The sequence below is a fragment of the Theropithecus gelada genome, chromosome 7a (genome assembly GCF_003255815.1).
Source record: "Theropithecus gelada isolate Dixy chromosome 7a, Tgel_1.0, whole genome shotgun sequence".
In the NCBI taxonomy this organism is placed as follows: domain Eukaryota; kingdom Metazoa; phylum Chordata; class Mammalia; order Primates; family Cercopithecidae; genus Theropithecus; species Theropithecus gelada.
This window is the reverse complement of record NC_037674.1, coordinates 3,730,852-3,758,158: the sequence shown is the minus strand read 5'-3', so window position 1 is coordinate 3,758,158 and position 27,307 is coordinate 3,730,852. Positions and strand designations below refer to the sequence as shown.

General features: G+C 43.5%; 2 protein-coding genes across 8 annotated transcripts in view; one reads left to right on the top strand and one right to left on the bottom strand.

The window, feature by feature from the left end:
• The window catches only part of SNRPN (small nuclear ribonucleoprotein polypeptide N), a 145,723-nt gene that overhangs the window by 74,809 nt on the left and 43,607 nt on the right, over positions 1 to 27,307 (top strand). For 5 of the 7 annotated variants that reach the window (XM_025389494.1, XM_025389498.1, XM_025389496.1 and 2 more), the window contains one exon: positions 10,366 to 10,479. The gene's annotated coding sequence lies outside the window, so the exon portion shown is untranslated. Of the gene's footprint in view, positions 1 to 10,365; positions 10,480 to 10,812; positions 10,888 to 27,307 lie in introns of all 7 variants that reach the window. The other 2 variants (XM_025389499.1, XM_025389495.1) reach the window with 1 other exon arrangement.
• Positions 4,782 to 8,265, bottom strand: LOC112628018 (40S ribosomal protein S27-like). Its single transcript, XM_025390796.1, has 2 exons — positions 8,230 to 8,265; positions 4,782 to 5,106 (listed from the first exon to the last, which is right to left on the bottom strand). The coding sequence occupies exons 1-2, from the start codon at positions 8,263 to 8,265 to the stop codon at positions 4,831 to 4,833; spliced, it is 312 nt and encodes a 103-aa protein (XP_025246581.1). The 3' UTR covers positions 4,782 to 4,830.

Here is a 27,307-nt window from a genome sequence, read left to right as displayed (position 1 = left end):
GTTAAATTTTCAAGGGCAAATTCAGATTTCAAGTGCACAGAACATAGGAAGGAAAGGACATGTAAATCAGAGAAATTCACAAGTGTAATGAGGTGAGAAGGGACATGGCACACTAATTACAAAGGAATCAGAATGATCTGTTCATAGAGTTGTAAATGGGGTTGTGGAGGAAGAAATGAGGAGGAACAGATAAGCAAGACTGAAGTTCTTTTACTTCTACGCAAATGAGGGAAACTGAGGAATTGTAAGACAAGATCTAATATTACTTTTGGACGTCAAGAATGGTATTCCATAAATGCTGAATTGTTCCTAATTTCGGGAGGAGAAAATGGAAATAGCATTTCCATTGCATTTTTGTGAACAAAATTTGAGTGATCACGTTCTTTCTTGCATGTAGTAGATGGATAGGAGAATGAAAGATTCAGCTTTCTTCCTGCACTTGGGGCATATGTGAATTCGGAATTCAGACAAACAAATAAGCAACTAATTCTGAATAGAAAATTTGTGATTTAGACTATGCACTCTACTGGGGAATTTCAGATGTATAGGAATGTCGTTGAAATTGAAGTGGTTAGGGAATGCTATCTGGAGGAAGAAAATTATAACTAGATACAAATAGTAGTTGTAGTAACTAAAGAAAAATATATCAGGGAGGCTGGGTGTGGTGGCTCACGCCTGTAATCCCAGCACATTGGGAGGCCAAGGCGGGCGGATCACAAGGTCAGGAAATCAAGACCATCCTGGCTAACACGGTGAAACCCCGTCTCTACTAAAAATACAAAAAATTAGCCAGGCATGGTGGCGGGCGCCTGTAGTCCCAGCTACTCAGGAGGCTGAGGTAGGAGAATGGCATTAACGCAGGAGGTGGAGCTTGCAGTGAGCCAAGATTGTGCCACTGCACTCCAGACTGGGCAACAGAGCAAGACTCCATCTCAAAAAAAAGAAAAAGAAAAATATATCAGGGAATAAAAAATGGATTTTTGTGCCAGGAAGGAAACTAAGTATGAACAGATGACAAGATATTTCAGGAACTGTGTCCGGAATTGGTTCCTTCCGGTGGGTTCTTGATCTCTCAGGCTTCAAGAATGAAGCCACGGACCCTTGCAGTGAGTGTTAACAGTTCTTAAAGATGGTGTGTCCGAAGTTTGTTCCTTCAGATGTTCAGATGTGTCCGGAGTTGGTCGTTCCTCCCGGTGGGTTCGTGGTCTCACTGACTTCAGTAGTGAAGCCACAGACCTTTGCAGTGAGTGTTACAGCTCTTACAGGTGGCAGGTCCAGAGTTGTTCATTCCTCCTGGTGAGTTCGTGGTCTTGCTGGCTTCAGGAGTGAAGCTGCAGACCTTCGTGGTGAGTGTTACAGTTCATAAAGGTAATGCGGACCCAAAGAGTGAGCAGCCGCAAGATTTATCGTGAAAAGCAGAAGAACAAAGCTTCCACAGGTTGGAAAGAAACCCCAGGGGGTGCTGCTGGCGCAGGTGGCCAGCTTTTATTCCCTTATTTGGCCCCACCCATGTCCTGCTCATTGGTCCAGTTTACAGAGCGCTGATTGGTCCGTTTTTACAGAGTGCTGATTGGTGCATTTACAAACCTTTAGCTAGATGCAGAGGGCTGATCCTTGTGTTTACAATCCTTTAGCTAGACAGAAAAGTTCTCCAAGTCCCCACAGACCCAGAAGCCCAGCTGGCTTCACCTCTCAGAACTACAGATAGAGATTATTTCATTTACCTGAATCAATCTGAAAGTATATGCTGGGGCTAGATGTTGAGGATACTTAATGGCACATTCATTCTTTGATTTTATATGTATTTAGATACATTCATTAGCTACAGTTGGCAACTTCCTAATAGGGATGCCACAGATATGACTGTAAATTGAGAATTTTTGTTTCCTAGTGTCTGAAAAGTGTTTAACCCAAAGTTTTGGCTTTAGAGAAAGAGTCTATACAGGCAAGTATCCAGGGAATAATCCCTACTGCTGTGGTTCGAATGATGGTGACCTCTCAAAAATTCATGTTGAGGCCGGGCGCGGTGGCTCACGCCTGTAATCCCAGCACTTTGGGAGGGTGAGGCAGGTGGATCACAAGGTCGGGATTTCAAGACCATCCTGGCTAACACGGTGAAACCCCATCTCTACTAAAAATACAAAAAAAATTAGCCAGGTGTGGTGGCGGGCGCCTGTAGGCCCAGCTACTCTGGAGGCTGAGGCAGGAGAATGGCGTGAACCCAGGAGGCGGAGCTTGCAGTGAGCTGAGATCGCGCCGCTGCACTCCAGCCTGGGCGACAGAGCGAGACTCTGTCTCAAAAAGAAATGAATAAAATAAAATAAAAATAAAAAATAAAATAAAATTCATGTTGAAATGTAATCTTCAGTGCAATTGTATGTTGCCCAGGCTGGTCTTAAGCTCCCGGGCTCAAGTGATCCTCCCACCTTGGCCTCCCAAAATGCTGGCCCTACAGGCGTGAGCCACCACGCCTGGCCAAGACACTACCTTGAAAGCACAGAGTAGGCCAGGCGTGGTGGCTCAGGCTTGTAATCCCAGCATTTTGGGAGGCCGAGGTGGGTGGATCACGATGTCAGGAGTTTGAGAGCAGCCTGGCCAACATAGTGAAGCCCTGTCTCTACTAAAAATACAAAAATTAACTGGGCATTGTGGTGGGCATCTATAATCCCAGCTATTTAGGAGGCTGAGGCAGGAGCATCACTTGATCACTTGAACCCCGGAGGTGGAGGTTGCAGTGAGCCAAGATTGCACCACTGCACTCCAGCCTGGGCAACAGAGTCAAACTCCATTTAAAAAAAAAAAAAGCAAGCACAGAGCGGCCCTTACCAGACACCAATTAACCAATTATGCCAGTGACTTGATGGCATAATAATTGGATTGACATAATTGGATTTCCAGAACTGTGAGAAACAAATTTCTGTTCTTTATAGATTTCCTAGTCTCAGATATTATGCTTAGCAGCACAATTGACTAAGATAGAAATTGGTACTGAGAAGTGGCGGTGTTGCTATAACAAATACCTAAAAATGTAGAGGCTGCTTTGGAGCTGGGTAATGGGTAGAGGCTGGAGGAGAGTTTGGAAGTGCATGCTAGAAGAAGCCTAGTTTGCCATGCATTAAGGCGATTCTGGTGAGGTTTCAGAAGAAGATGAAAAGCCATAGAGAAAGCCTCCATCTTTGAGATTATCTAGGTGGTTGTGAACAGAATGTTGGAAACAATATAGACAGTAAAGGCCATTCTGATGAAGTCTTAGATGGAAATGAGGAATATCTTATTGGAAACTAGAGGAAAAGCCATCCTTGTTACAAAACGGTGGAGGATTTGTTCCTGGAAAGAACAAGGTCTGGGAAAGAAGGGAGTTTATTTCTGCAGCTGGTTATAGGGAGAAGGCTGGAGTAATTCGCCATACCAATGCAAAGTTACAAGTGTTTTTCTAGTGCTTATATACATTCTAAGCTCCATGCTACGAATGGAATTGCATCTCCAAAGAGGAACGTTTCCTTCAATCTATGCCTTATCTTTAAGTAGGACCTAGGGTCTGGAAATCTTTCTCTAGAGTCTTGGAAAGCTTTCTAATCTTAAGTGGGTACCTGGAACAAGGTATATGTGTAAAATGCTTTTATTATTCAACCAGACTTTAGGCTATGAAAGCCCAGGCGAGGACTTAGTGGGTTTATTTTAATGTTCCAGCCCTTAGGCTCAGACAACAGTTTCTCCAGTTCTTTAATGTTTACATTATACATTGATTAGAATTATAATAGAAGGTCAGTGGAAACAGACTGTTCTGGTTGCTAATGGGAGCCTGCCTGCCACAAACTTGGTGGAGGTATTTCTGTGTCTTAGTAGTTTTTGGAGGGTAGAATGTATGAGCAATGAACTAGGATATTTGGCAGAAGAAATCTCTAAGCCAAGTTTTCAGGGTACTGCATGGCTTCTCTTAAATGCTTATAGTAAACTGTGAGAAGAGAAAGTCAAGTTAAAGATAGAATTTGTAGGCCGGGCATGGTGGTTCACGCCTGTAATCCTAGCACTTTGGGAGGCTGAGGTGGGCGGATCATGAGGTCAGAAGATAGAGACCATCCTGGCTAACAGGGTGAAACCCTGTCTCTACTAAAAATATAAAACCTTAGCTGGGCGTGGTGGCGGGCACCTGTAGTCCCAGCTACTTGGGAGGCTAAGGCAGGAGAATGGCGTGAACCCGGGAGATGGAGCTTGCAGTGAGCTGAGATCACACCACTGCACTCCAGCCTGGGCAACAGAGCAAAACTCCGTCTCAAAAAAAAAAAAAAAAAAAAAAAAAGATAGAACTTATAATCAGAAGGGAAACAGATTAGCCGGGATGGGTTGCTTGAGCACAGGAGGTCGAGGCTGCAATGAGCTATGATCATACTACAGTCTGGGCAACAGAGTGAGTCCCCATCTTAAAAAAAAAGATGATGATGATGATGATGATTATTATTATTATTGAGATGGAGTCTTGCTCTGTTGCCCAGGCAGGAGTGCGATGGCACGATCTTGGCTCACTGCAACCTCTGCCTCCTGGGCTCAAGTGATTCTCCTGACTCAGCCTCCCAAGCAGCTGAGATTACAGGTGCCTGCCACCACGCCCAGCTAATTTTTGTATTTTTAGTAGAGATGGGGTTTCATCATATTCGCCAGGCTGGTCTCAAACTCCTGACCTTGTGACTCACCAACCTCGGCCTCCCAAAGTGCTAGGACTACAGGTGTGAGCCACCTCGCCTGGCCAAAGATGATGATGATGATGATTATTATTTTATCCAAAATGTGTTTATTGAGATGGTTTCCCACTCATCTTGATTCAGCGTGCTTTCAGTGCTGCTTCCTCCTAAAGGAACATCCTTCTGTAAGCCTTGCTTTTCCTCCTGTAGGCTGGCAGAGGACAGTGCAGCAGCCAACACACAAAACTACTGTTTGTGCATGGCTAAGGACCGTGGTGATTTTATAGCATCCTGGGGATTTCACATCCATGAAGTAGAAATTGGGGCTCTGCGCCAGGTGTTTCTTCTTGTGTTTCTTCCTCTTCTCTTCTGGAGAGGGATGAAGGAGATCCTTTGCAAGAGACGTGTTCTCATGGGTAGGTCGTCCCTGCTGGAAAGGGCCAAAGAAAATTATTTTTAAAGGGAAGTTGAACATAAAGATTTGGAAAATTAACAGCCTGGCCTTGTGAAGAATTTTTAAAATGTGTTCAGGAGAGAAAACCAACTGTGTGGCCAACTGACCGTTTGATAAGGAGGTTAGTATGACTAGGACACCAGATACTATTCATTAACACAATGGGAGGCTGACCCTGAAGACATTTCAGAGAACACTGAGGATGCCACAACCATCACAGACTCAAGTGCCAGGTCCTTGAGGGAATAACAATTTTAAGGAAGGATCCCAGGGTCCCAGTGAAACCCAGGATGCCTGTGGGAACTTGGGGCTCAGTGACTATGCTGCTTCATGTATCTCCTCCCTGAAGTCAAGCGAAGTGTTCCCCAGCTTCCCCATCTGTGGTTCAAGTGGGCCCAGGTACAGCTCAGATCACTCCTCCGGAAAACACAAGGAGCCAAACATGGGGCAGCTCCCATGCGGTGCTAACTGCGGGCATGCTAAATCTATAGCTGTGAAGGCATGGCTTTCTCCACCTAATTTCCGAGGAAGCCTTGAAGAATGCCTCAGGGCCCAATCAGAGAACTGCTATAGGGGCAGGGCTGCCATAGAAAGTTCCCACCAGGGCAACGTCCAGCAGAACTGTTGGGTTGGGGCCACCACAGAGTACCCTCACTAGGGCAATACTCAGTTGAGCCATGTGGGCAGGGCCACCCCTGAGTTCCCAGACCCAGACCTATGATTCACTAGTGCATAATTCCAACCTGTGATAGACATGTGTACCTGACTACAACCTGCAGAACTGTGGCGTGGGCTGACTCCAGCAGTCATGGCAGCAGAGTCCCCTGGAGGCTTGGGAACCTAAGCCCTACCCCAGAGTCTCTGTAAGGCGAGAGGTATAATCAAAAAAGCTGATTCTCACACCTCAAGATTAAATTTTGTTGGCCTTGTTGGGTTTGAAGTTATGTGGGACATGTTACCCCTATCTTCTTGCCTATTTCCTCCACCAACCTTTTGTTTTTGCCATGGACCTCGTGATCTGCCCGCCTCAGCCTCCCAAGGTGCTGGGATTACAGGGGTGAGCCACCTTGCGTGGCCAAGAAGAGAGTTCTTGATAAACAGGCTTCCATGTTAAAACTAGATTTTATAATGAGGTCCACAGATGGGTGGAGGAGAAGCCTGAGTAAATTTTGGTTAAGCAGATAAACTTTGTCATCCCTCCTGTATACATTATGCTCCCTTTTCTCCAACGGAGCTCTCTTCCAACTTGACGTTATTTTCCAATCAATCTGTTTTCCTACTGTTGATGTTCTGATTTCATCTTACAAAAATATAGCATAAACTTTTATTTGTTGCATTATACAACATAAGCCTGACAATATAACAAATTGTTCCCAAAACTATACATTCCTCACCTTTTAATTTGTAATTTGACTTTTTAAAAATCTATGTAATTGTAGAAGAATGTTGCTGTTATAAAAATTTTAAGGGGTGGCAGGGAATAATTCCAAAATTATAAAACTCCTTGTGACAAATTTAGGAATGATATTCAGCTAGTTCTGTAGTTTTTTATTCCTTGAATAATCAGAGATATACATCGGATTATAAACACACATTGTGGGTTTTTTTGGCCAGGTTGACTTTTTTTTTTTTTTTTTTTTGAGATGGAGTCTCACTCTGCTGCCCAGGCTAGAGTGCAATGGCGCAATCTCGGCTCACTGCAACCTCTGCCTCCCGGATTCAAGTGATTCTCCTGCCTCAGCCTCCCGAGTACCTAGGATTACAGGCACCCGCCACCACGCACAGCTAATTTTTGTATTTTTAGTAGAGATGGGGTTTCACTACGTTGGCCAGGCTGGTCTCAAACTCCTGACCTTGTTTTCCACCCACCTTGGCCTCCCAAAGTGCTGGGATTACAGGCATGAGCCACTGCGTCTGGCCTTGGGTGACTTATTCTTTTAAGGAGCAATGTGGGTTAATGTTTCAAGGTGAAAAAATTTAAAAACTTGGGGGAAAGTTGGGGGAAGGGACAGAGAGATACTGAGAGAGATCAGATAGGTACATAGGCTTAGTGACTCAGCCTGTACTTCCAGTTACTTAGGAAGCTAAGGCAGGAGGATCACTTGAGCCCAAAAACTCAAGTTTTCAGTGAGCAGTCATTGTAACACTGCACTCCAGGCCATGCGATAGAACCAGACCTCATCTCTAGAAAAAAAGAAAAATATATATATACATATATACATTGGTATTTGTTTCTACATATGCTTCATAGTATATGTGTACATGGATTATAGGTAGATCATATAATGGTAATAGTATTAAATTAGGTGGCAGCATTTTTTCAGGAAGTAGTATGCACGTTTGAAATTTTAATTGAGAATTAAATTTTCTGGGTGGGTTTGTGGTCTCGCTGACTTCAGGAATGAGCTGAGAACCTTCTGAACCTTAGCAGTGAGTGTTACAACTCTTAAAGGTGGCACGGACCTGAAGAGTGAGCAGCAATGTGATTTATTCTGAAGATGGAAAGAACAAAACTTCCACAGCATGAAAGGGAACCGCAGCAGGTTTCCCCTGGTGGTTGGAGTGGAGTGGCCAGCTTTTATTCCCTTATTTGTCCCCACCCATATCCTGCTGATTGGTCCATTTTGCAGAGTGCTGACTGGTCCATTTTACAGAGTGCTGATTGGTCCATTTTACAGAGTGCTGACTGGTCTATTTTACAAACCTCTAGCTAGCTACAGAGCATCAGTTGGTGCGTTTTTACACAGCACTGATTCGTGCATTTTACAAACCTCTTGTAAGACAGAAAAGTTCTCCAAGTCCCCACCCGACCTAGGAAGTCCAGCTGGCTTCACCTCTCAGAATCAGCTTTTAAAGGCCATAAATTTCCAGGTAAGTAGGAATAGAAGAAACTAACATTTCCTTTGAGATCTATGATGTCATTTTTTTTCTCCATCAATGATTTAGTTCCTTCTGGATCAAATGCTTTTTACATGGATGTATGTTTTATAGTAGATGTTATGTTGTCTTAATTATTTTAAAACTCCTATTCCTAGACGCTCCTGAAGGAGGAATTTAGTAGTTTTGAAGTATTTTTTGAGGCTAGGGAAGAAAAACCAAGATGACTGCATAAGGTTTCAGGGGATGTTCCATGCCTACCACCTGGTGAAAATGAGGGAGCTTTCCTCCTACCCGCCACTATTGCAGCAGCCTGCAGGAAATACGCCATCATTTCAGCGCGGCCGGCTCGCCCCTGGGGGTTCTGGGAAGGTGACGTGTCGGGGCCAGTGGCCGCTCGCAGGGGCCAAACCCGCCCTGGTCTGCGCTGCGGTGCGCAGTGAGGATGTTGGTGCTGCTCCTCAGGGTTTTCTCTCCGCGGCCGCGGGAAGCCCGTGTTCGGTATTTGTTTTTTATGTTCTCTCATTTTTTTTTTTTTTTTTTTTTGAGATATGTTCTCTCATTTTTATGTTGTGGATTTAGTTTTTTAAAAAACATAAATGTTCCTCTACAGTCTTAACAATGGACCCTATAAAATAAGATTTTAAAGGATCCTACTTTCCCTATTACTTTTAGACTTTTTTCTTTTAGTTCTGGCATTACAAATGTGACCTAAAGAGAGCACTTGGTTTTATGTAGAACAATACAAACATCGTTTTACATGAATTTTATGGTTACAAAAATCATTTATGGGCAAATTTGTTCACGTGGCTTACTTTTAAAATATTGTGTTGTCTTTAATAGATTTTCAAAATACTTTAAATATTTTTCAGTAAGTTTGAGGGTAGAATTTATTTTAATGAGACTCCTCTTATAGAGTACATATCTGTGTGTGCATATGTGTATACTGAATTTGCTTTTGATTCTATCCTGTCACTTTTCTAGCAAAATGTTTCTAATGGACAGAGGCCAGAGAAGCACAGCAAATTTGCCACAGTACCACATATTTTATCTTAAAAGATGGTATGGATTTTGCATAACATACATGTGCAAACATATATATATATAACATATAACATAAAAAAATATAAATAAAACATATAGCTGTTTGGTTTATTTTATGTGTGTGCATTAAAAAATTATTCAGTTGCCGGGCGCGGTGGCTCATGCCTGTAATTCCAGCACTTTGGGAGGCCGAGGCAGGTGGATCACGAGGTCAGGAGATCGAGACCATCCTGGCTAACAAGGTGAAACCCCGTTTCTACTAAAAATACAACAAATTAGCCGGGCGTGGTGACGGGTGCCTGTGGTCCCAGCTACTCAGGAGGCTGAGGCAGGAGAACGGTGTGAACCCCGGAGGCGGAGCTTGCAGTGAGCCAAGATTGCACCACTGCACTCCAGCCTGGGCGACAGAGTGAGACTCCGTCTCAAAAAAAAAAAAAAAAAAAAAAAATTATTCAATTATGCTTGTTAAAGCAAGGTAAGGGTCACCATGGTGATAGATACAGGGACCTCTGCAGATAGAGATTGGGCTAACTCTGAATACAGCCTGGGCAAGTGGGAGTTTATAACCAAAGAGCAGGCTGGGAGGTCTGTGAATGGAAACTTACCGAGGAGAAACCTCAAAGGTTAGGGGGATTATGGCGAAACCAGCCTAAAAGGATTTTTGCTGAAGACAGGCCAGGGTGATCAAACAGCACTTGGGGGAATGGTGCAGGATGATGAACCTGGTAAGATATTTTTGTTTGTTTGTTTGGTTTTGTTTTTTTGAGACGGAGTCTCGCTCTATCCCCCAGGCTGGAGTGCGGTGGTGCCGGCTCGGCTCACTGCAAGCTCCGCCTCCCGGGTTCACGCCATTCTCCTGCCTCAGCCTCCGGAGTGGCTGGGATTACAGACACGCGCCAACACGCCCGGCTAATTTTTTGTAGTTTCAGTAGAGACGGGGCTTCACCGTGTTAGCCAGGATGGTCTCGGCCTCCCAAAGTGCTGGGACTACAGGCGTGAGCCACCTCGCCGGGCCCCTGAACCTGGTAAGATATTAAGGGAGATCAGATATCAAAAGTAAGGAGGTTCTTGCTAAAGCTGGATTTCACAAGGGAAGTGCACGGACCAGAGAAGGTTCAGGTGCCTGACTAAAGTTTGATCAAGCAAAGAATGTCAGTGTAGAGAAAACTACGTTTTTATAAAATATTCCTCTGGCGCATCTGTATCTCCCCTTTTCGTGGAACACAAAGCACGTTTTACATAACTTCTAGATACATGTACTTGTATTTTGAATGACCTGATGTATCTTCTCTTTACAATTCTCAGCCTCAGTATATATAAGTGGAACTTAGAAGGCAATATTCCCTGAACATACTCTTCCACCAGAATCTCCTCTACAGATTTTTGCTGCCTATTTTACCAGTGGCTGAAGCTACCTTCTCTTATGTAAGTAGAAATGTTACATATCTCCAGCCTCTTCCTCCTTACCTGCCAACCCTGTCTAGTCCATGACTCCTCTGTTATAAATGCTTATAAAACGTTTTTTCTGAATCAGAAATGTGTTGTATTGCTCAAGCCATGTTCATTTTAATTACAATTTAACTGCATAATTTAATTTCCCCATTTTTTGGATATAGTGTTTGCTTTTCTCCAGTGGTTCTACTTTGTTCTAGTATATCCCTCTGGCAAGGGCAATTGTTTCCTCACTTGAGTGGGCATTAGTATCACCTGGGGGCTTGTTAAACTGTGCAGGCTCCATCCCAGGTTTCTAATTGTCAGGGTTTGGTTTGCGGCGTAAGAATTTGCATTTCTAACAAGTGCCAGAATTGGTCTGAGGAATGCACGTTGAGAGAAGTGGGATTCGGGTTCACTAACCTGGGTTAGAGAAAATTACAGTAGTGTGCCAAATCTGAGGAGGGAGCAGAGTTGAAGCCCAGTTTCAATATGTGAATGAGTGTTTTATACACTCAAACCCCTTCAAGGTCTGGGGAGTAAGGGAGAACATGAGCGGGCGGGCAGGGGGTGTGTATAGAGGCATACACTCAATCCCAGACCTATGGATTGAGAATCACGTGTTAATAATACTTTCAGTGTTTTGTGTGTTTATTACAGTTTGAGAATGACTGGACCAAACTGCCTCCAAAATCTTAAGTCCCAGCAGCAAAACGAAGCTCAGACAGCATTTGGATGGCTATTGCTTTCTGTCTGTGTTTTAAGTCAGCTGTTGTTAAAGGTTGTTTCAGAGAGTTACCCAGGTGTAATACCCTTCCAAGTAGATAATGATTGAAAGAGTATGTCCTGCAGGTGTATGATATTTTCCATCCACTTCAGCACGTTTTTCTGATGGGTCAATGACGGTCCATGAATTGTCTGGTGTAATACTCAAAAATTCTGGAAGTGGCAAATATTCAAGGACAGCCATAATATTACACTTGGCCAAGGCTCTTCTGACAGGCTCATGTTCATGCAGGATCAGATCTGACCCAGAATCAACAGAACTGAAGCTGCAAATTCAGCTTTGTGAAGGCTTCAGATGTAGCCACGGTTAAAGAAGATTGACATTAAGCAGGTGAGCAGAGTTTGCTTGAGGTTCACCCAGGGAATTCATGAGGCTGCAGGTGCATTCCTTCATGGCCCGAAAAGCACAGTTTTTGAGGAGTTGTAGTCCCTCTCAGAAACTGTTCCTGCAGAGTAGTCCTGGAAACATGTTTGTCTGCATTCAAGAAAGATCTTCCTTTTGTTCATGTAAAGGAAGCCCAACTTATTTCCCAGGTAAGAGAGCGGAAGCAACTGTGATACAGAATCCTAAGGCATGGGGGCTAGTTGTAATCCAGGCAACATGTAGGGTCAGGTTCTCCAAGTCATCCTGTGGTTAAAGGGCTCCACCCTAGGGAAGTGAGCCACCCAGGGCTTGGTAAATGACCTTATGATCAGCCCTTGGCCTGTGAGCATGTTGTAACCGAGGCACGGGACCGGGTTCTTGGTTTGAATTTGCCAGTCAAATGGCCAGTGCAGAAAGGGAAGAGAGCACAGTCCTTCAGTCCAACTCACTCACTTGGCCTATTGAAACGTTTGCTCTTCTGAGCAGAGCCTAGTATTGTTGCGGATTAAATACGGCAGAGGATGTAAGTTACCAGTATTAGTCACCATCAATTGAGTACTTATTCTGTATCAGTCACTGTTCCTATTGCTTTCCATTTCCACCCGTTATATATTAGTGACGATAAAAATGCCATACAGGCTGGGTGCGGTGGCTCATGCCTGTAATCCCAGCACTTTGGGAGGCCAAGGCAGGTGGACCACCTGAGGTCAGGAGTTTGAGACCAGCCTGGCCAACATGGTGAAACCCCTCTGTCTCTACTAAAAAAAAACCAAAAAACAAAAAAAACCTAAACAAAAAGTAGCCCGGCACGGTGGCGGGCTTCTGTAATCCCAGCTACTCGGGAGGCTGAGGCAGCAGAATTGTTTGAACCTGGGAGGCGGAGGTTGCAGTGAGCCAAGATTGTGCCATTGCATTCTAGCATGGGCGACAAAAGCGAAACTCCATCTCAATAAAGAGAAAAAGCCATACAAAAAGGCTAAGAGCCTTGTTCAGCCTCACACAGGAAAGTGGCAGAGCTAGGGTATTAATTCAGGCATTCACAATCCAGATCCTCTACACATTTCACTGACATGAAACCCAGAAATTTCCGGTCTATTACCTTGAACCCAGAACTATCTTTTCTCAAACTTGTTTTCTTGTGAGGTATCTATAGGAAAAAAATTGCATACAGTACAGTACTGCTTTACAAATATGTAATCTAATACCCAAGTCGAGAAAAAAATGATCCTGAGCTCCTCAAAACTCGTGGGTATCCCTTCCCCATCTTGACCTTTTCTTCTGAGATGAGCCCTCCATGCTGCTGTTTGTAATTTTATTCCTCGTGATTACATATTTAAGCTACAGGAATACATCTTATATGGTTTTGCTTATGCTTACCTGTATGTATTTTTTTTTTAATTTTTTTTTTATTTTTATTTATTTATTTATTTATTTATTTATTTTTTTTTTTGAGACGGAGTCTCGCTCTGTCACCCAGGCTGGAGTGCTGTGGCCGGATCTCAGCTCACTGCAAGCTCCGCCTCCCGGGTTCCCGCCATTCTCCTGCCTCAGCCTCCCGAGTAGCCGGGACTACAGGCGCCCGCCACCTCGCCCGGCTAGTTTTTTTTTGTATTTTTTAGTAGAGACGGGGTTTCACCGTGTTAGCCAGGATGGTCTCGATCTCCTGACCTCGTGATCCGCCCGTCTCGGCCTCCCAAAGTGCTGGGATTACAGGCTTGAGCCACCGCGCCCGGCCTACCTGTATGTATTTTTTTTGTCTTTCCCATTTGATATTTCATTTTCTGTAGTTATCCATGTTGTGTGTAATTCTAACTTCTTAATTTTTATTGATAGTGTTATCTCATTATATATAATATATACTGCATGTAGTATGTATCTTTCTCACTATGTATGTATACAGAGTGTATGCGTTTCACTATATAGACGTATCATTATTTTAGTGTTTCCATATGCATGCCACAGTAAGCAGATCCCTTCCCCCACCCCCACCCGGTGAGATGGAGTCTTGTTCTGTCGCTCAAGCTGGATGGAGTGCAGTGGTGCAATCTCGGCTCACTTCAGCCTCTGTCTTCCAGGTTGAAGCGATTCTTCTGCTTTAGCCTCCCATGTAACTGGGACTGCAGGCACCCGTCACCACACCCAGCTAATTTTTGTATTTTTAGCAGAGACAGGCTTTTACCATGTTGTCCCGGCTGGTCTCTAACTCCTGACCTCAGGTGATCTGCCCACTTCAGCCTCCCAAAATGCTGGGATTGCAGGCATGAGCCACCATGCTGGGCTGCAGATGCCTTCTATACCTGATGATTGTTGGGTTGTGTCTAGTCTGCAGTTATCACCGACACTGCAATCGTAATCACTGAAGTATGTGTATCCTGATTTACATAGGTACACATCTCTCAGGGATCTGTTACTGGAAGTGGAATTGATGGATCTTCAATTCAAATGTTGCTCATGGCAGGGTTAATTATAACAAGCACTTTGGTAAACTATCTGCTATTACCTAGAAAACCATGTATACCTTAGACATGCACCAGCCATTCTACTGTGTGGAGTAGGCCACGGAAAAGTACATGCACAGTTGATGAAAAGACGTGTATTTAAATGTTTATAGCAGCATTATTTGTAATAGCCAAAAACTGGAAATAAAGCAAAGTGGGTAAGTAAATGGTGGTATATAAATTCAATGGAATTCAACTATAAATAATAAAAAATAATGACCTGTATCTACATGTAAAAACCTTGATGAATTTTATAAACACAAAGTTGAGCAAAATAATCTAGGCAAAAACTTACCTGTCTGAGTTCATCTCTATAACATTCAGAAGTCAGTGTGAAAAGTCAGGATGGTGGTTGCCTGTGAACAGGAGAGAGGCTGTTTTGGGAAGGGCTCACTTGGGTCTTCACAGTTGCTGGAGTTCACTGTGATGAATTTAGGGTTTGTTTCTTTTTACCACCATATATATATATATATACATTTTTTTTTTTTTTTGAGACAGAGTCTTACTCTGTTCCCCAGGCTGGATGCCTGGCTTTTTATATTTTAGTAGAAATGGGGTTTCAGCATGTAGCCCTGGCTGATCTCAAACTCCTGAGCTCAGGAGTCTTTCCTTCTGTACGGGAGGGAAGACCTTTCTTCTACTTCCTGTGAATTCAATAATTGAGTCCATGAAAGAAATTGACAGTAGTCAGATTAACGGGAGAAAAGGTATACAAATTAGATATGGACACAGGGACATCACATGAAAGAAAAGCAAATGTCCCAGAACCCAGTGAGATCCAGAAGCTTCTGTACCCTCTTCTTAGGACAGAGGGTATAGATGATTAGGTAACTTAGGGGAGAGTAAACAGTTTGGGGGAAAGATAAACGGACTGTCGGAAGAACAGGTAACAGCCGGTGACAAAGTCTGCGTGTGTTGTCAAGGTCTACTCTCCTCTCCTGTGATAGGAGCCAGTCTTCCCTGGTTGGTGAGTTTCCTGGGGAGGGAATTCATGACAATTAAGTTCCTTTTGGATAATCTCTTTAGATAAGGAAGCTCAGAGAAAACCTCTGCCTGTATGAGCTGCTCCCCACATACCCTCAGTTCAAAGTAATCAGCATACCGAAGCATCATATTTTGGGGTGGAGATCCTCCCACCTCAGTCTCTTGAGTAGCTGGGACCACAGGCATGCACCATCATGCCTGGCTAATTTTTAAAAAATTTTTTTCCAGAGACAGAGTCTCACCATATTGCCCAGGCTGGTCTCCAATTCCTGGCCTCGAGTGATCCTCCTACCTCTGTCTCCCAAACAGCTGGGATTACAGGCATGGGTCACCATGCCCAGGCTAGGGGTGGCATTTCCTGAACTCCTTCAGCCCTCTTGGGAAATGTGCAGGCAGGAAGAAAAAAAAATACCCCTGTCCACAGCCAAGTCTTGTTGAACTTATGGCAGAATAGAACCTTACAGCCAACCACGTGCAAACTGGGATGATAAATGTCTGCATGTCTGACAGAAGGTTTGGCTTCTGATTCAGCTGTGGTGATATTTCCATCTACTTAACTCCAAATTCTATTAGCTAGTTTAAACTCTTTATTGGACTATGAACACTGTAAGTACACAATCATATGATTATTTTATCTTTTGACTTAAATAGAATTGTGTATGAAGGCTGTACTGAAGTTATTCAGGGTTGAGTCAGGAAAAGCTAAATTTCAACCTCTTTTAAGAAAAATACTGATGCCTCCAAATCCATAGTATATATGTTGCTTACTAGTTTATAAAGGGCCCTGGAAGAAAGGACATTTCCAGTGTTTTATGTCAATCATAGGAAAATAAGCTGTAATTCTTTGATTACTAAAAGTAGGATTGTGGCCAGCATGGTGGCCCACACTTGTACAGCACTTTGGGAGGCTGAGATGGGCAGATTGCTCAAGGCCAGGAGTTTGAGACAAGCCTGGGTAACATAGCAAGACCCCATCTCTACATAAAGAAAAATGTATGATTGCCTTCCCCCCACCAATCCCCGACACTTCCCTGGCTCCAAACCCCAATTCCTCTGCTCTCATTTCTGCTGTGTCTTACTCTATGAAGCTTTCAAAAACTGCCTTTCTAGAGTCCTCCTTTTCCTTTTTATGAATTTATTATTGTTGTTTAATTAAAAGACAGGGTCTCACTCTGTTGCCCAGGCTGGGTGCAGTTGTGCGATCACTACAGCCTCCGTCTCCAAGCGATCCTCCCATCTCAGCCTCCCCAGTGGCTGGGACCATAGGTGCATGCCACCATGCCCAGCTAATTTTTTTTTTGAGATGGAGTCTTGCTCTGTTGCCCAGGCTGGAGTGCAGTGGCGCAATCTCGGCTTACTGCAAGCTCCGCCTCCCGGGTTCACGCCATTCTCCTGCCTCAGCCTCCTGAGTAGTGGTAGCGCCTGCCACCATGCCCAGCTAATTTTTTGAATTTTTAGTAGAGACAGGGTTTCACCATGTTAGCCAGGATGGTCTCGGTCTCCTGACCTCATGTTCCGCCCGCCTTGGCCTCCCAAAGTGCTGGTATTACAGGCGTGAGCCACCACGCCCGGCCCACTAATTTTTTAATCCTTTTGTCGAGATGGGGGTCTCACTATGTTAATCTAGTTTCTAACTCCTGGCATCAAGCAATCCTTCTGTCCAAAGAGCTGAGATTGCAGGCATAAGCCGCTGTGCCAGGCCCCTCATTCTTTAAATAGCTACTTTAGATTCTATTGTGATGCTATTTTAATAATTTTCCCATTTTCCAACTTTTATTATACTAATGAGTATTTAGGTGATTCCTTTTTAAATTATATATGTAAATTTTTATATATTTGAATAATATGTTTACATGGTTAAAAAATCAAAATATACAAAAGGCATATAGTGAGAAGTCATCTTTCCACCCGTAATGACAATATATCCCCTTTTGCCTGGCATAGATGCACACATAAATTATTGTCCTGACATGATTATGAATAATCCTACTTTCTGTCAGAAGTGTGCTAGTTTGGATGATAAATTATACAGACATTCTGCTTATATCCTTGCTTCTTCACCATGCTGTTATATTCCTTCCAATTCAGAGGCAAATGTGGTATCGTTGCCTATGTCTCTTCCAGAGGAATTTTATTTGTATTTTGTAAGTACATACATGAATTCTGTTTTTTTGCACTTTTAAACAAATGGATGTATCCATGCTGTTTTAATTTAAATTTTTACTTTGAAACAACCTTAAACTTACAGAAGTTAAAAGAATATTAGTAGCCAGGTATGCTGGCTCACAGGTATAATCCCAGCACTGTGGGAGGCTGAGATGGGTGGATAGCTTGAGGCCAGGAGTTCGAGACCAGCCTGGGCAGCATAATGAGACCTCCTCTCTACAAAAAAAAAAATGTAAAAGTTAGATGGTTGTGGTGTTACATGCCTATAGTCCCAGCCACTCAGGAGGCTGAGGCAGGAGGATTGCTTGAGTCCAGGAGTTAGAGGCTGCACTGAACCATGATCACACCCCTGCACTCCTGCCTGGATGATAGAGTGAGACCCTGTTGCTTAAAAGAATGTTAAAAAAAAAAAAAACCCTACCCTTTACCCAGATTCACAAATACTAATATATTTTCACATTAGTTTATCAATTTTTCTCCTTCCCTCCCTCTTTCGTTTCTCCCCCTTTTGTTGTTGTTGTTGTTTTTTTTTTTTTTTGGAGACAGGGTCTTGATTTGTCACCCAGGCTGGGGTGCAATGACACAATCATAACTCACTGACATTTCAAACTCCTGGGCTCAAAGAAACCTCCTGCCCGAGCCTCCAGAGTAGCTGGGACTACCATCATATGTCTCTGTACCTGGCTAATGTTAAAAATTTTTTATAGAGATAGGATCTTGCCATGTTGCCCAGGCTGGTCTCAAACTTCTGGGCTCAAGTGATCCTCCCACCTTGACATCCCAAAGTGTTTTGATTACAGGTATGAGCCACCAAGCCTGGCCTCCTTTCCCTCTTTTTCTTCTCCTTCTGTTTCCCCCTGCTTATAAACTTTTTAACTTTTCTTTTTTTTTTTTTTTTTTTACTTTTGACCACTTTGGGAATAGGTTGCAGACATCATGTCCCTAATGCATTTCCTGAGAACCGGGATATATATTTGGATAACCATAGTAAAGATATTAATTCAGGAAATGTAACAATACAATTATTTTGTCTAATCTACAGGCTATAACCCAATGTCTTCATTTGCCCCAATAATGTTATTTATGGCTTTTTCATGTTAAGTATCTTGTTTAACACTATGTATCTTATCAGTCTGCCATAATGTTTAATATCTTTACTCTGGAATGGTTCCTCTGCCTGCCTCTGCCTTTCATGTGTTTGTGACTTTTGAAGCGTGCATGCTAGGTATGTTACAGAATGCCCTCAGCTTGAGTCCATCTGAAGTGTTCTTAAGACTGGATTCTACTGATGCTGCTTTGGTTGGCACAACACAGTTTTTCCCAGTGTGGTCATCAAAATGATGTTTTATGGCTAAACCATTCTTTCCACATTTAATCATCAAGGAAATGTAAATCGAAACCACAATGAGACATCATCTCCTCCCAGTTACAATTGCTGTTATCACAAAGACATAAAAATAAATGCTGGCGAGGATGCAGACGAAAGGGAGCTCTCCCACACTTTCCATGAGAATGTGAATTAGTATAGTCAATATGGAAAACAGTATGCAGCGTCCTCAAAAAACTACAAATGGAACTACCCTATGAACCAGCAATTCCACTACTGAGTATTTGTCCAGTTAAATCAGCGTATTGAAGAGATAGCTACACTCTTGCGTTCATTGCAGCATTATTCATGATAGCCAAGATACGGAATCCACCGAAGTGTTCACCAGCAGATAAATGGATTAAAAGAATGTGGTGCATATACACAATTGAATACTACTTAGCCATAAAAAAGAATGAAATCCTGTCATTCATAGCAGCATGGATGGAACTGGAGGACATTATGTTAAGTGAAATAAGCCAGGCACAGAAAGATAAATGGCTTAAAAAGTTGACCTCATAGAAGTAGAGAGCAGAATTGTAATAATCACAATTATAAATAATGGTCAGTATCAAAAAATATTGTCATCCTACAGTGCTACAGAACATTAGAACTTGTTTTTCCTATCTAGCTGTAATTTTCCCTCTTTTATTTTTTTTGAAACAGGGTCTCGTTCTGTCACCCAGGCATGACACAATCACAGCTCACTGCAGCTTAAACGATCCTCCTGCCTCAGCTTCTGGAGTAGCTACAGACACATGCCATCATGCCTAGCTATTTTTTGAAAATTTTCCATAAAGATGGGGTCTTACCATGTTGCCCAGGCTAGTCTCAAACTCCTGGCCTAAAACAATCCTCCCGCTGTTGTCTCCCAAAGTGCTAGGATTACAGGTGTGAGCCATCACGCCCAGCTCCAATTTTTAGATACCCCAGAACACATTCCAAGCTTGTCTTGTACCTCTCCTGTCCCGATTTTTTAAAATTTTATTATTATTTTTTTTTGGGAGACGGAGTCTTGCTTTGTCTCCAGGCTGGAGTGCGGTGGCCTGATCTTGGCTCACTGCAAGCTCCGCCTCCCGGGTTCACGCCATTCTCCTGCCTCAGCCTCCCGAGTAGCTGGGACTACAGGCACCCGCCACCACGCCCAGCTAAATTTTTGTATTTTTTAGAAGAGACGGGGTTTCATTGTGTTAGGATGATCTCGATCTCCTGACCTCATGATCTGCCTGCCTCGGCCTCCCAAAGTGCTGGGATTACAGGCTTGAGCCACCACGCCCGGCCTGTCCCCACTTTTGAATCAGCTGTTTTTTTTCCAAGGAATCCTGATTTCTATTGTGGAGAAAGGTACTTAGAAACCAAGGTCTTGGTGCTACTGGTATGTTATTGCTTTTAGGACCTTTCAAATATACAGGATATGAAGATACAGCTGTATGCATGTAACTCTATTGTGTATATATGTATATAACTACGTGCGTGTATGTGTATATATATCTTCATGTACTTTCAGTGATATTTTCCATCCCAATCTACGCCGCAGGGTTTTTCCTTGCCTTTCCTATTTGTAGAGCTTCCTTCCACATTGAGAACCTTATCTCCCAGTGAGCGTCACCCCATTTCTGTCTCGTCTCTTTCCCTACTCTGCCCCTTGCCTCCTAGGGTCCCCTTTCCTCTCATCAGTTGTCAGACAAGAGGAGCATCATGCACACATCATAGATTTAATATTAAACTTTTAAAATTTTCAGGGAAATGTAAGCAGGCTTCTGCAGGGAAGGGGGCTAGGTCTGGGAAGATGGGGAGTACTTGCAGGCACCTGGGAAGCTCAGGGAAGCAGCAGGCACCCTGTCAATGGGGTGTCCCCTCATGAGGGTGGCAGACTGTCTCCCTGAGTTCTGGGTGGCAGCAGCAGCCCAGGGCCTTGGGCTGAGGCCCAACCAACCCTCTGTGGGGCTGCCACACCACTTCCTAAAAAGGCATAAACACATTTTCTTCCAAGTGGAGTCCAGCGTATTTTATTTTCCTGTAGAATGGTAGACAGAATGAGGGCAGGGTCCCTGTGGTGATTTTTCTGCCAGTAATAGTTTCTGCAAGAGCAACAGTTACATATTTTTCTAATAAAATCAATTAAGGCAGTAACAAGTTTGCTCAAAGAATCAACCTGAACATATGTATATATATTATGTATCAATAAAAAAATTTTTTCCAGATTAAAAATGTAAAACTTATACCACAGTCAAAACAAACAAAAAACTCTGTTTAAGATTGATCTTTCATCTTTCATAGTGATTTGGCCTATGAGTAAATGTTAAAGATGATTTATTGGGTTTCTTTTTATTTCAGTGATGAGATGGAGAAGTATATTTTACATAAAAAGGCAAAAAATATTTTATGCATAGATTTTTTTTTTGGCCTATGTCCTTAGTTTAAATCCTCAGAATGTACATTATTGTCTTCAGAAATCAATCTAGATTTACCTGTACCTTATTAGAACTCAGCTTTGCTGAGTGTGGTACACACACCTGTAGTGCCAGCACTTTGGGAGAACGAGGAGGAAGGATTGCTTGAGCTCAGGAATTTGAGACCGGCCTGGGAAACATGGTAAAACCCTGTCTCTACAAAAATACAAAAAAATAAAAAAAATTAAAAAAAAAAAAAGGCTGGGCACGTTGGTTCACGCTTGTAATCCCAGCACTTTGGGAGGCTGAGGTGGGTGGATCACGAGGTCAGGAGTTCAAGACCAGCCTAGCCAACAGGTAAAACCCCGTTTCTACTAAAAATATGAAAATTAACTGGATGTGGTGGTGAGTGCCTATAAATCCAGCTAATCGGGAGACTAAGGCAGGAGAATCGCTTCAACCCAGGAGGCAGAGGTTGCAGTGAGCCGAAATCACGCCACTGCACTCCAGCTTGGGCAACAGAGCAAGATTCTGTCTCGGGGAAAAAAAAAAAAATTAGCCGGGCATGGTGGTGCACACCTACAGTCCCAGCTACTCAAGAGGCTGAGGTGGGGAGCCCTAGTGGGTGTAGTGAGCCAAGATCACACCACTGCACTCCAGCCTGGGCGACAGAATGAGACCCTGTCTCAAAAAAATAAAACACTGAGCTTTAATTTTATAAAACTTTTTTCTAGTTGAGAGTACATTGCTACAAGCTGACTTTAAAGAAGTCATATTCCGGCTGGCATGGTGGCTCACACCTGTAATCCCATCACTTTGGGAGGCCGAGGCTGGTGGATCACGAGGTCAAGCGATCAAGACCATCTGGCCAACATGGTAAAACCCCATCTCTACAAAAATTAGCTGTCTGTGGTGACGCATGCCTGTAGTCCCAGCTACTTGGGAAGCTGAGACAGGAGAATTGCTTGAATCCGGCAGGTGGAGGTTGCAGTGAGCGGACATCGTGCCACTGCACCCCAGCCTGGTGACAAAGTGAGACTCTGGTTCCAAAAAAAAAAAAAAGCTCATATTCTTTGATTACTAGGAACTTTGCAATTTGTTTTGCTTCTTCTGATTTTTATTTTTGCCTGGCACATTTCCTTCCTTGGCCCCTGTCTATATTAATAATGCTGCCAGGATATACTGAATGATTTTATTCCAGTATTTTCTACCTTAATTATGTTAAAGAAAAACAAAAGCTGGATATAAGTTATAGTGATAAGGACACATTTTAATCACTAATAACTATTGTAATAGTGAAGAGAGTCCAGCATGATCTGAGCTCAACTTTGGTGTGTGCAGAGCTGACTGGGTGTTTTAAAGGAAGAATGAAGCTGGGTGTGTACTGGACACTGGGATGAAGCTACTGCAGAAGCTGAGGCAGAAGGATTGCTTGAGCCAGGGGTTTGAGACCAGCCTGGGCAATACATCAAGACAGGCTGGGTGGGGTGGCTCATGCCTGTAATCTACACTTTGGGAGGTGGAGGCGGATGAATGGCTTGAGTTCTGGAGTTCGAGACCAGCCTGGGCAACATCGTGAAACACTGTCTCTACAAAAAATACAAAAATTAGCAGGGAATGGTGGCATGTGGCTGTAGTCCCAGCTACTCAGGGGGCTTGGGTGGGAGGATCCCTTGAATTTGAGGAGGCAGAGTTTGCAGTGAGCCAAGATCTCACCACTTCACTGTAGCCTGGGCTACAGAGTGAGACCCTGTCTCAGGAAAAAAAAAAAAAAAAAAAGACTTTGCTTCACCCACAAATGGAAAATGAGGGACTAGGAGGGAGTTGAGTTGGGGGGCAGGGTATGCTTGACAGTCAGGGAAATACAAATTTACCAAAAGTGGCTGGTCCACGTAAAACCCAACTGGGATTGCTAACTAACTGGTGCTGTTTGAAGTTAGGCTCTGACCCTCGCACAGAGGCCAGGAGACGGGACCCTATCTTCTGGTGTTGACTGGAACAAACAGGAAATTCATTTGGGAGCCTTCACTTTTTTCAGGCAGGTTATCTAAGAGGGATAGGGTCAACCAGGGGATGTGGCCTTGAGCTGCTAGAATCTATGTTAGTATTTTGTTCAAATATTTACAGGCCTAGGTTAAGACCGACTTTGTTTCTTTGTTTTTTGAGATAGAGTTTTGCTCTTGTCGCCCAGGCTGAAGTGCAATGGCGTGATCTTGGCTCACTGCAACCTCTGCCTTCCGGGTTCAAGTGATTCTCCTGCCTCAGCATCCCGAGGAGCTGAGATTACAGGTGCTTGCCACCACGACTGGCCAATTTTTGTATTTTTCGTAGACACGGGGTTTCACCATGATGTCTAGGCTGGCTGACCCCATCTCTATTAAAAATAACAAAAATTAGCCAGGTGTGGTGGTGCACGCCTGTAATCCCAGCTACTCGGGAGGCTGAGGCAGGAGAATAATTTGAACCTGGGAGGCGGAGGTTGCAGTGAGCCGAGATCATGCCGTTGCACTCTAGCCTGGGCAACAGAGCGAGACTCAAAAAATAAATACTTGCAAAAACCAAAAGAATACCATTTAATAAAAATTACATAAGATTCAAATGGCACAGTCCATAAATGAAGTTTTATTGGAATACACTCATGCCCACTTGTTTACATATTGTCTGTGACTGCTTTCCCACTACGAAAGTTGAGTCGTTGTGAGCGATGGCCCTCAAAGCCTAAAATATTTACTGTCTTGCTCTCCTCTCTACAGAAGAAGGCTGCTGATCTCTGACTGATTCATCGATTGATTATTATTTGAAACGGGGTTTCACTCTGTCATCCAGGCTATAATGCAGTGGTGTCATCTCAGCTCACTGCAACCTCCACCTCCCAGGCTCAAGCAATCCTATCTCAGCCTCCTAAGTAGCTGGAACCACAGGCGTGTTCCACTGCTCGCAGCTAATCTTTTGTATTTTTGGTAGAGATGGGGTTTCACCATATTTCCCAGGCTGGTCTAAAACTCCTAAGCTCAAGTGATCTGCCCGCCTCAGCCTCCCAAAGTGCTGGGACTAGAGCCATGAGCCACCATGCCTGGCTGACCTCCGATTTATATGGCCAGGTGGGGACAGGTGCTCAGTTGCTTGTGCATATGTTGTTTGGAGATCACAAGTTAGCAAGATAAAAGCGCATTCATCACAGAGGTTTCAGTCTAGTAGAAGTTAAATTTTTGAACCAGGTGCAGTGGTTCACACCTGTAATCCCAGCACTTTGGGAGGCCGAGGCAGGCACATTGCCTGAGCTCAGGAGTTCGAGACCAGCCTGGGCAATACGGTGAAACCCCATCTCTACTAAAATACAAAAAATTAGCTGGGCATGGCAGCATGTGCCTGTAGTCCCAGCTGCTTGGGAGGCTGAGGCAGGGGAATTGCCTGAACCCGGGAGGTGGAGGTTGCAGTGAGCCAAGATCGGGCCACTATACTCCAGCATGGGTGACAGAGCGAGAGTTTGTCTCAAAAAAAAAACAAACAAAAAAAACCAAAAAAAACCCAAAAAAACCAAAGTTCGATTTTTGTTTAATAGGTGAGATCATTTGAAAGATAGATATAAATACTGATGTACGCATTGTGCTTTGTGAATGAATCTCTGCCTTCAAAACATTCCTGAGAAGCTTTCTGAAGGGTTCAAGCTGAAAACAGAAGAATGGAGAAAGAGATATTCTAAAAGCTAGGAGGCAAGAGTCTGCGCTAAGATTTGGATGTGACAGGACCATGAGTGGATAGAGAATGTTTTGTTTCTTGAGTGGGAGGTGGGAAACATTTTGGGAACAGGGTAAGGAAGAGAGAGGAGGCTCCAATGTTTCCAAGGAGTCCTGCCCACACCAAGAAGTCTGGACTGGAGGTTATTTGCTTCAAACATGTCATCTCAAGCGTGCGTGATCTATTTTGGAGCAAATAAAGTCAAGGGAAGTTTGAAAAGGAGAGTTTTCAGAGCAGTGGAGTCTGAAAAGTTGCCCTAAAATAAGGTTGAGCGTAAGAAAGTCCTTCCTGCTTCTGGAAAACGTGGACTGTGGGTGCTCGCTCTTTGGGGCCAGACAGAGAAGAGTTAAAAATTATGTGCTGGGTGCGGTAGCTCACGCCTGTAATCCTCGGAGGCCGAGGTGGGTGGATCATGAGGTCAGTTTGAGACCAGCCTGGCCAACATAGTGAAAACCACGTCTCTCCTAAAAATACAAAAATTAGCTGGGCATGGTGGCGCATGCCTGTAGTCCCAGCTACTTGAGAGGCTGTGGCAGGAGAATCACTTGAACCCAGGAGGCAGAGGTTGTGGTGAGCTGAGATTACACCACTGCACTCCAGCCTGGGGAACAGAGCTAGACTCCATCTCAAAAAAAAAAAAAAAAAAAAAAATTGTGTTATTTCTCCCTTTTGCACCTAATCTCCCACTGAAGATGACTGCAACTTTCCTGTGAATTCTGAACCTGCTGCCAAAAGATACTTCTTTATATTCCATGATTTTTGTGTAAAACTTTGTGGTGAGAATTGGAGAAAGCTGAATTTGCTGCTTTGCATCCAGAGTGAGGAGGCCAAGTTAGGCTCCCGTGTTAATTTGCAGAAAGCCCATATTCCCGATCTGGTAGGGATGGTGGCGCTGAAGGTGTTGGAAACCAGAATCTTGGCAGAAACGGAGTCAGCTTTGAATATGGTACAAATTTGGACCAAGGGACTAGTGATGATTCAGGTCAGGATGCTGGGAACTGTATTGGTCCGTTCTTGCACTACTATAAAGAACTACCTGAGACTGGGTCATTTATAAAGAAAAGAGGTTTACTTGGCTAATGATTCCACAGGCTCTAAAGGAATCACGGCTGAGGAGTCCCTAAGAAACTTGCATCATGGCAGAAGGCAAAGGGGAACAGACACATCTTTACATGGCAGGAGCAGGAGAGAGAGAGCAAGGGGGGTAGGTTCTGTATACTTTCAAACAACCAGATCTTGTGATCTATCACAAGAACAGCACCAAAGGGGAAGTCCACCCCCATGATCTAGTCACATTCCACCAGGCCCCACGTCCAACATTGGGGATTACAATTTGACATGAGATTTGGATGGGGACACAGACTCAAACCACATCAGACACCAAAGAAATATTTTACTTAGTTTCAGTTGTCAATGGAATTCTGCTGATGAGAAATAAATGTATCTTGCCAATAACTTACAAAGTAATAAAACCGGCCACGTGCGATGGCTTACGTCTGTTAATCCCAGCACTTTGGGAGGCTGAAGCGGGTGGATCACAAGGTCAGGAGATCAAGACCATCCTGGCCAACGTGTTGAAACTCTGTCTCTACTAAAAATACAAAAATTAACTGGACGTGGTGGCGCATGCCTCTAATCCCAGCTACTTGGGAGGCTGAGGCAGGATAATAGCTTGAACCAGGGAGCCAGAGCTTGCAGTGAGCCGAGATCGTGCCACAGCACTCCAGCCTGGTGACAGAGTGAGACTCTGTCTAAAGCAAAAAAACAAACCAAAACAATTCACCTGGAAATGTATAATATATTGACACTTTTTAGTATTTAAAAAATTTTCAGTGATACCCTGTATCTACAAAAAAAAAAAAACAAAAAAGCAAGACAAAAACGAACAGGCATGGTGATGTGCACCTGTAGTCCCAGCTACCCAGGAGGCTGCGGTGGGACGATTGCTTGAGCCTAAAAGTTCAAGCCATGATCTCACCACTGCTCTAGCCTGGATGACAGAGCAAGACTGTGTCTAAAAAAATTTTTTTAATTAAAAAAAAATTCATCTTGACTTGCTTTTCATGTGACTCTGGTATACTTGCTACTTTTTGATAATGCTTTGCACTTTTTAAATTGTGGTAAAAACATTACATAAAACTTCCATCTTCCCCATTTTAAGTGTCCAGCTCAGAGGCATTAAGTGCATTCACACTGATGTGCAACCATCACCACCATCTAGCTCTAGAACTTTTTGTCTTACATAAGTGAAAATTACCCATTAAATAATAACTCCGTTTCCTCCTCCGCCGACCCCATCCCCTGGCAACCACCATTCTACTTGCTGTCTCCATGACATTTGATTAGTCTAGATACCTCATATAAGTGGAATCATACAGTATTTGTCCTTTTGTGTCTGGCTTATTTAACTCGGTGTAATGTTTCCAAAATTCATCCATGTTGTAGCATACATCAGAATGTACTTTCTTTTTGAGGTTGAATGATACGCCATTGCATGTATACGTTATGTTTTATTTATTAATCCATC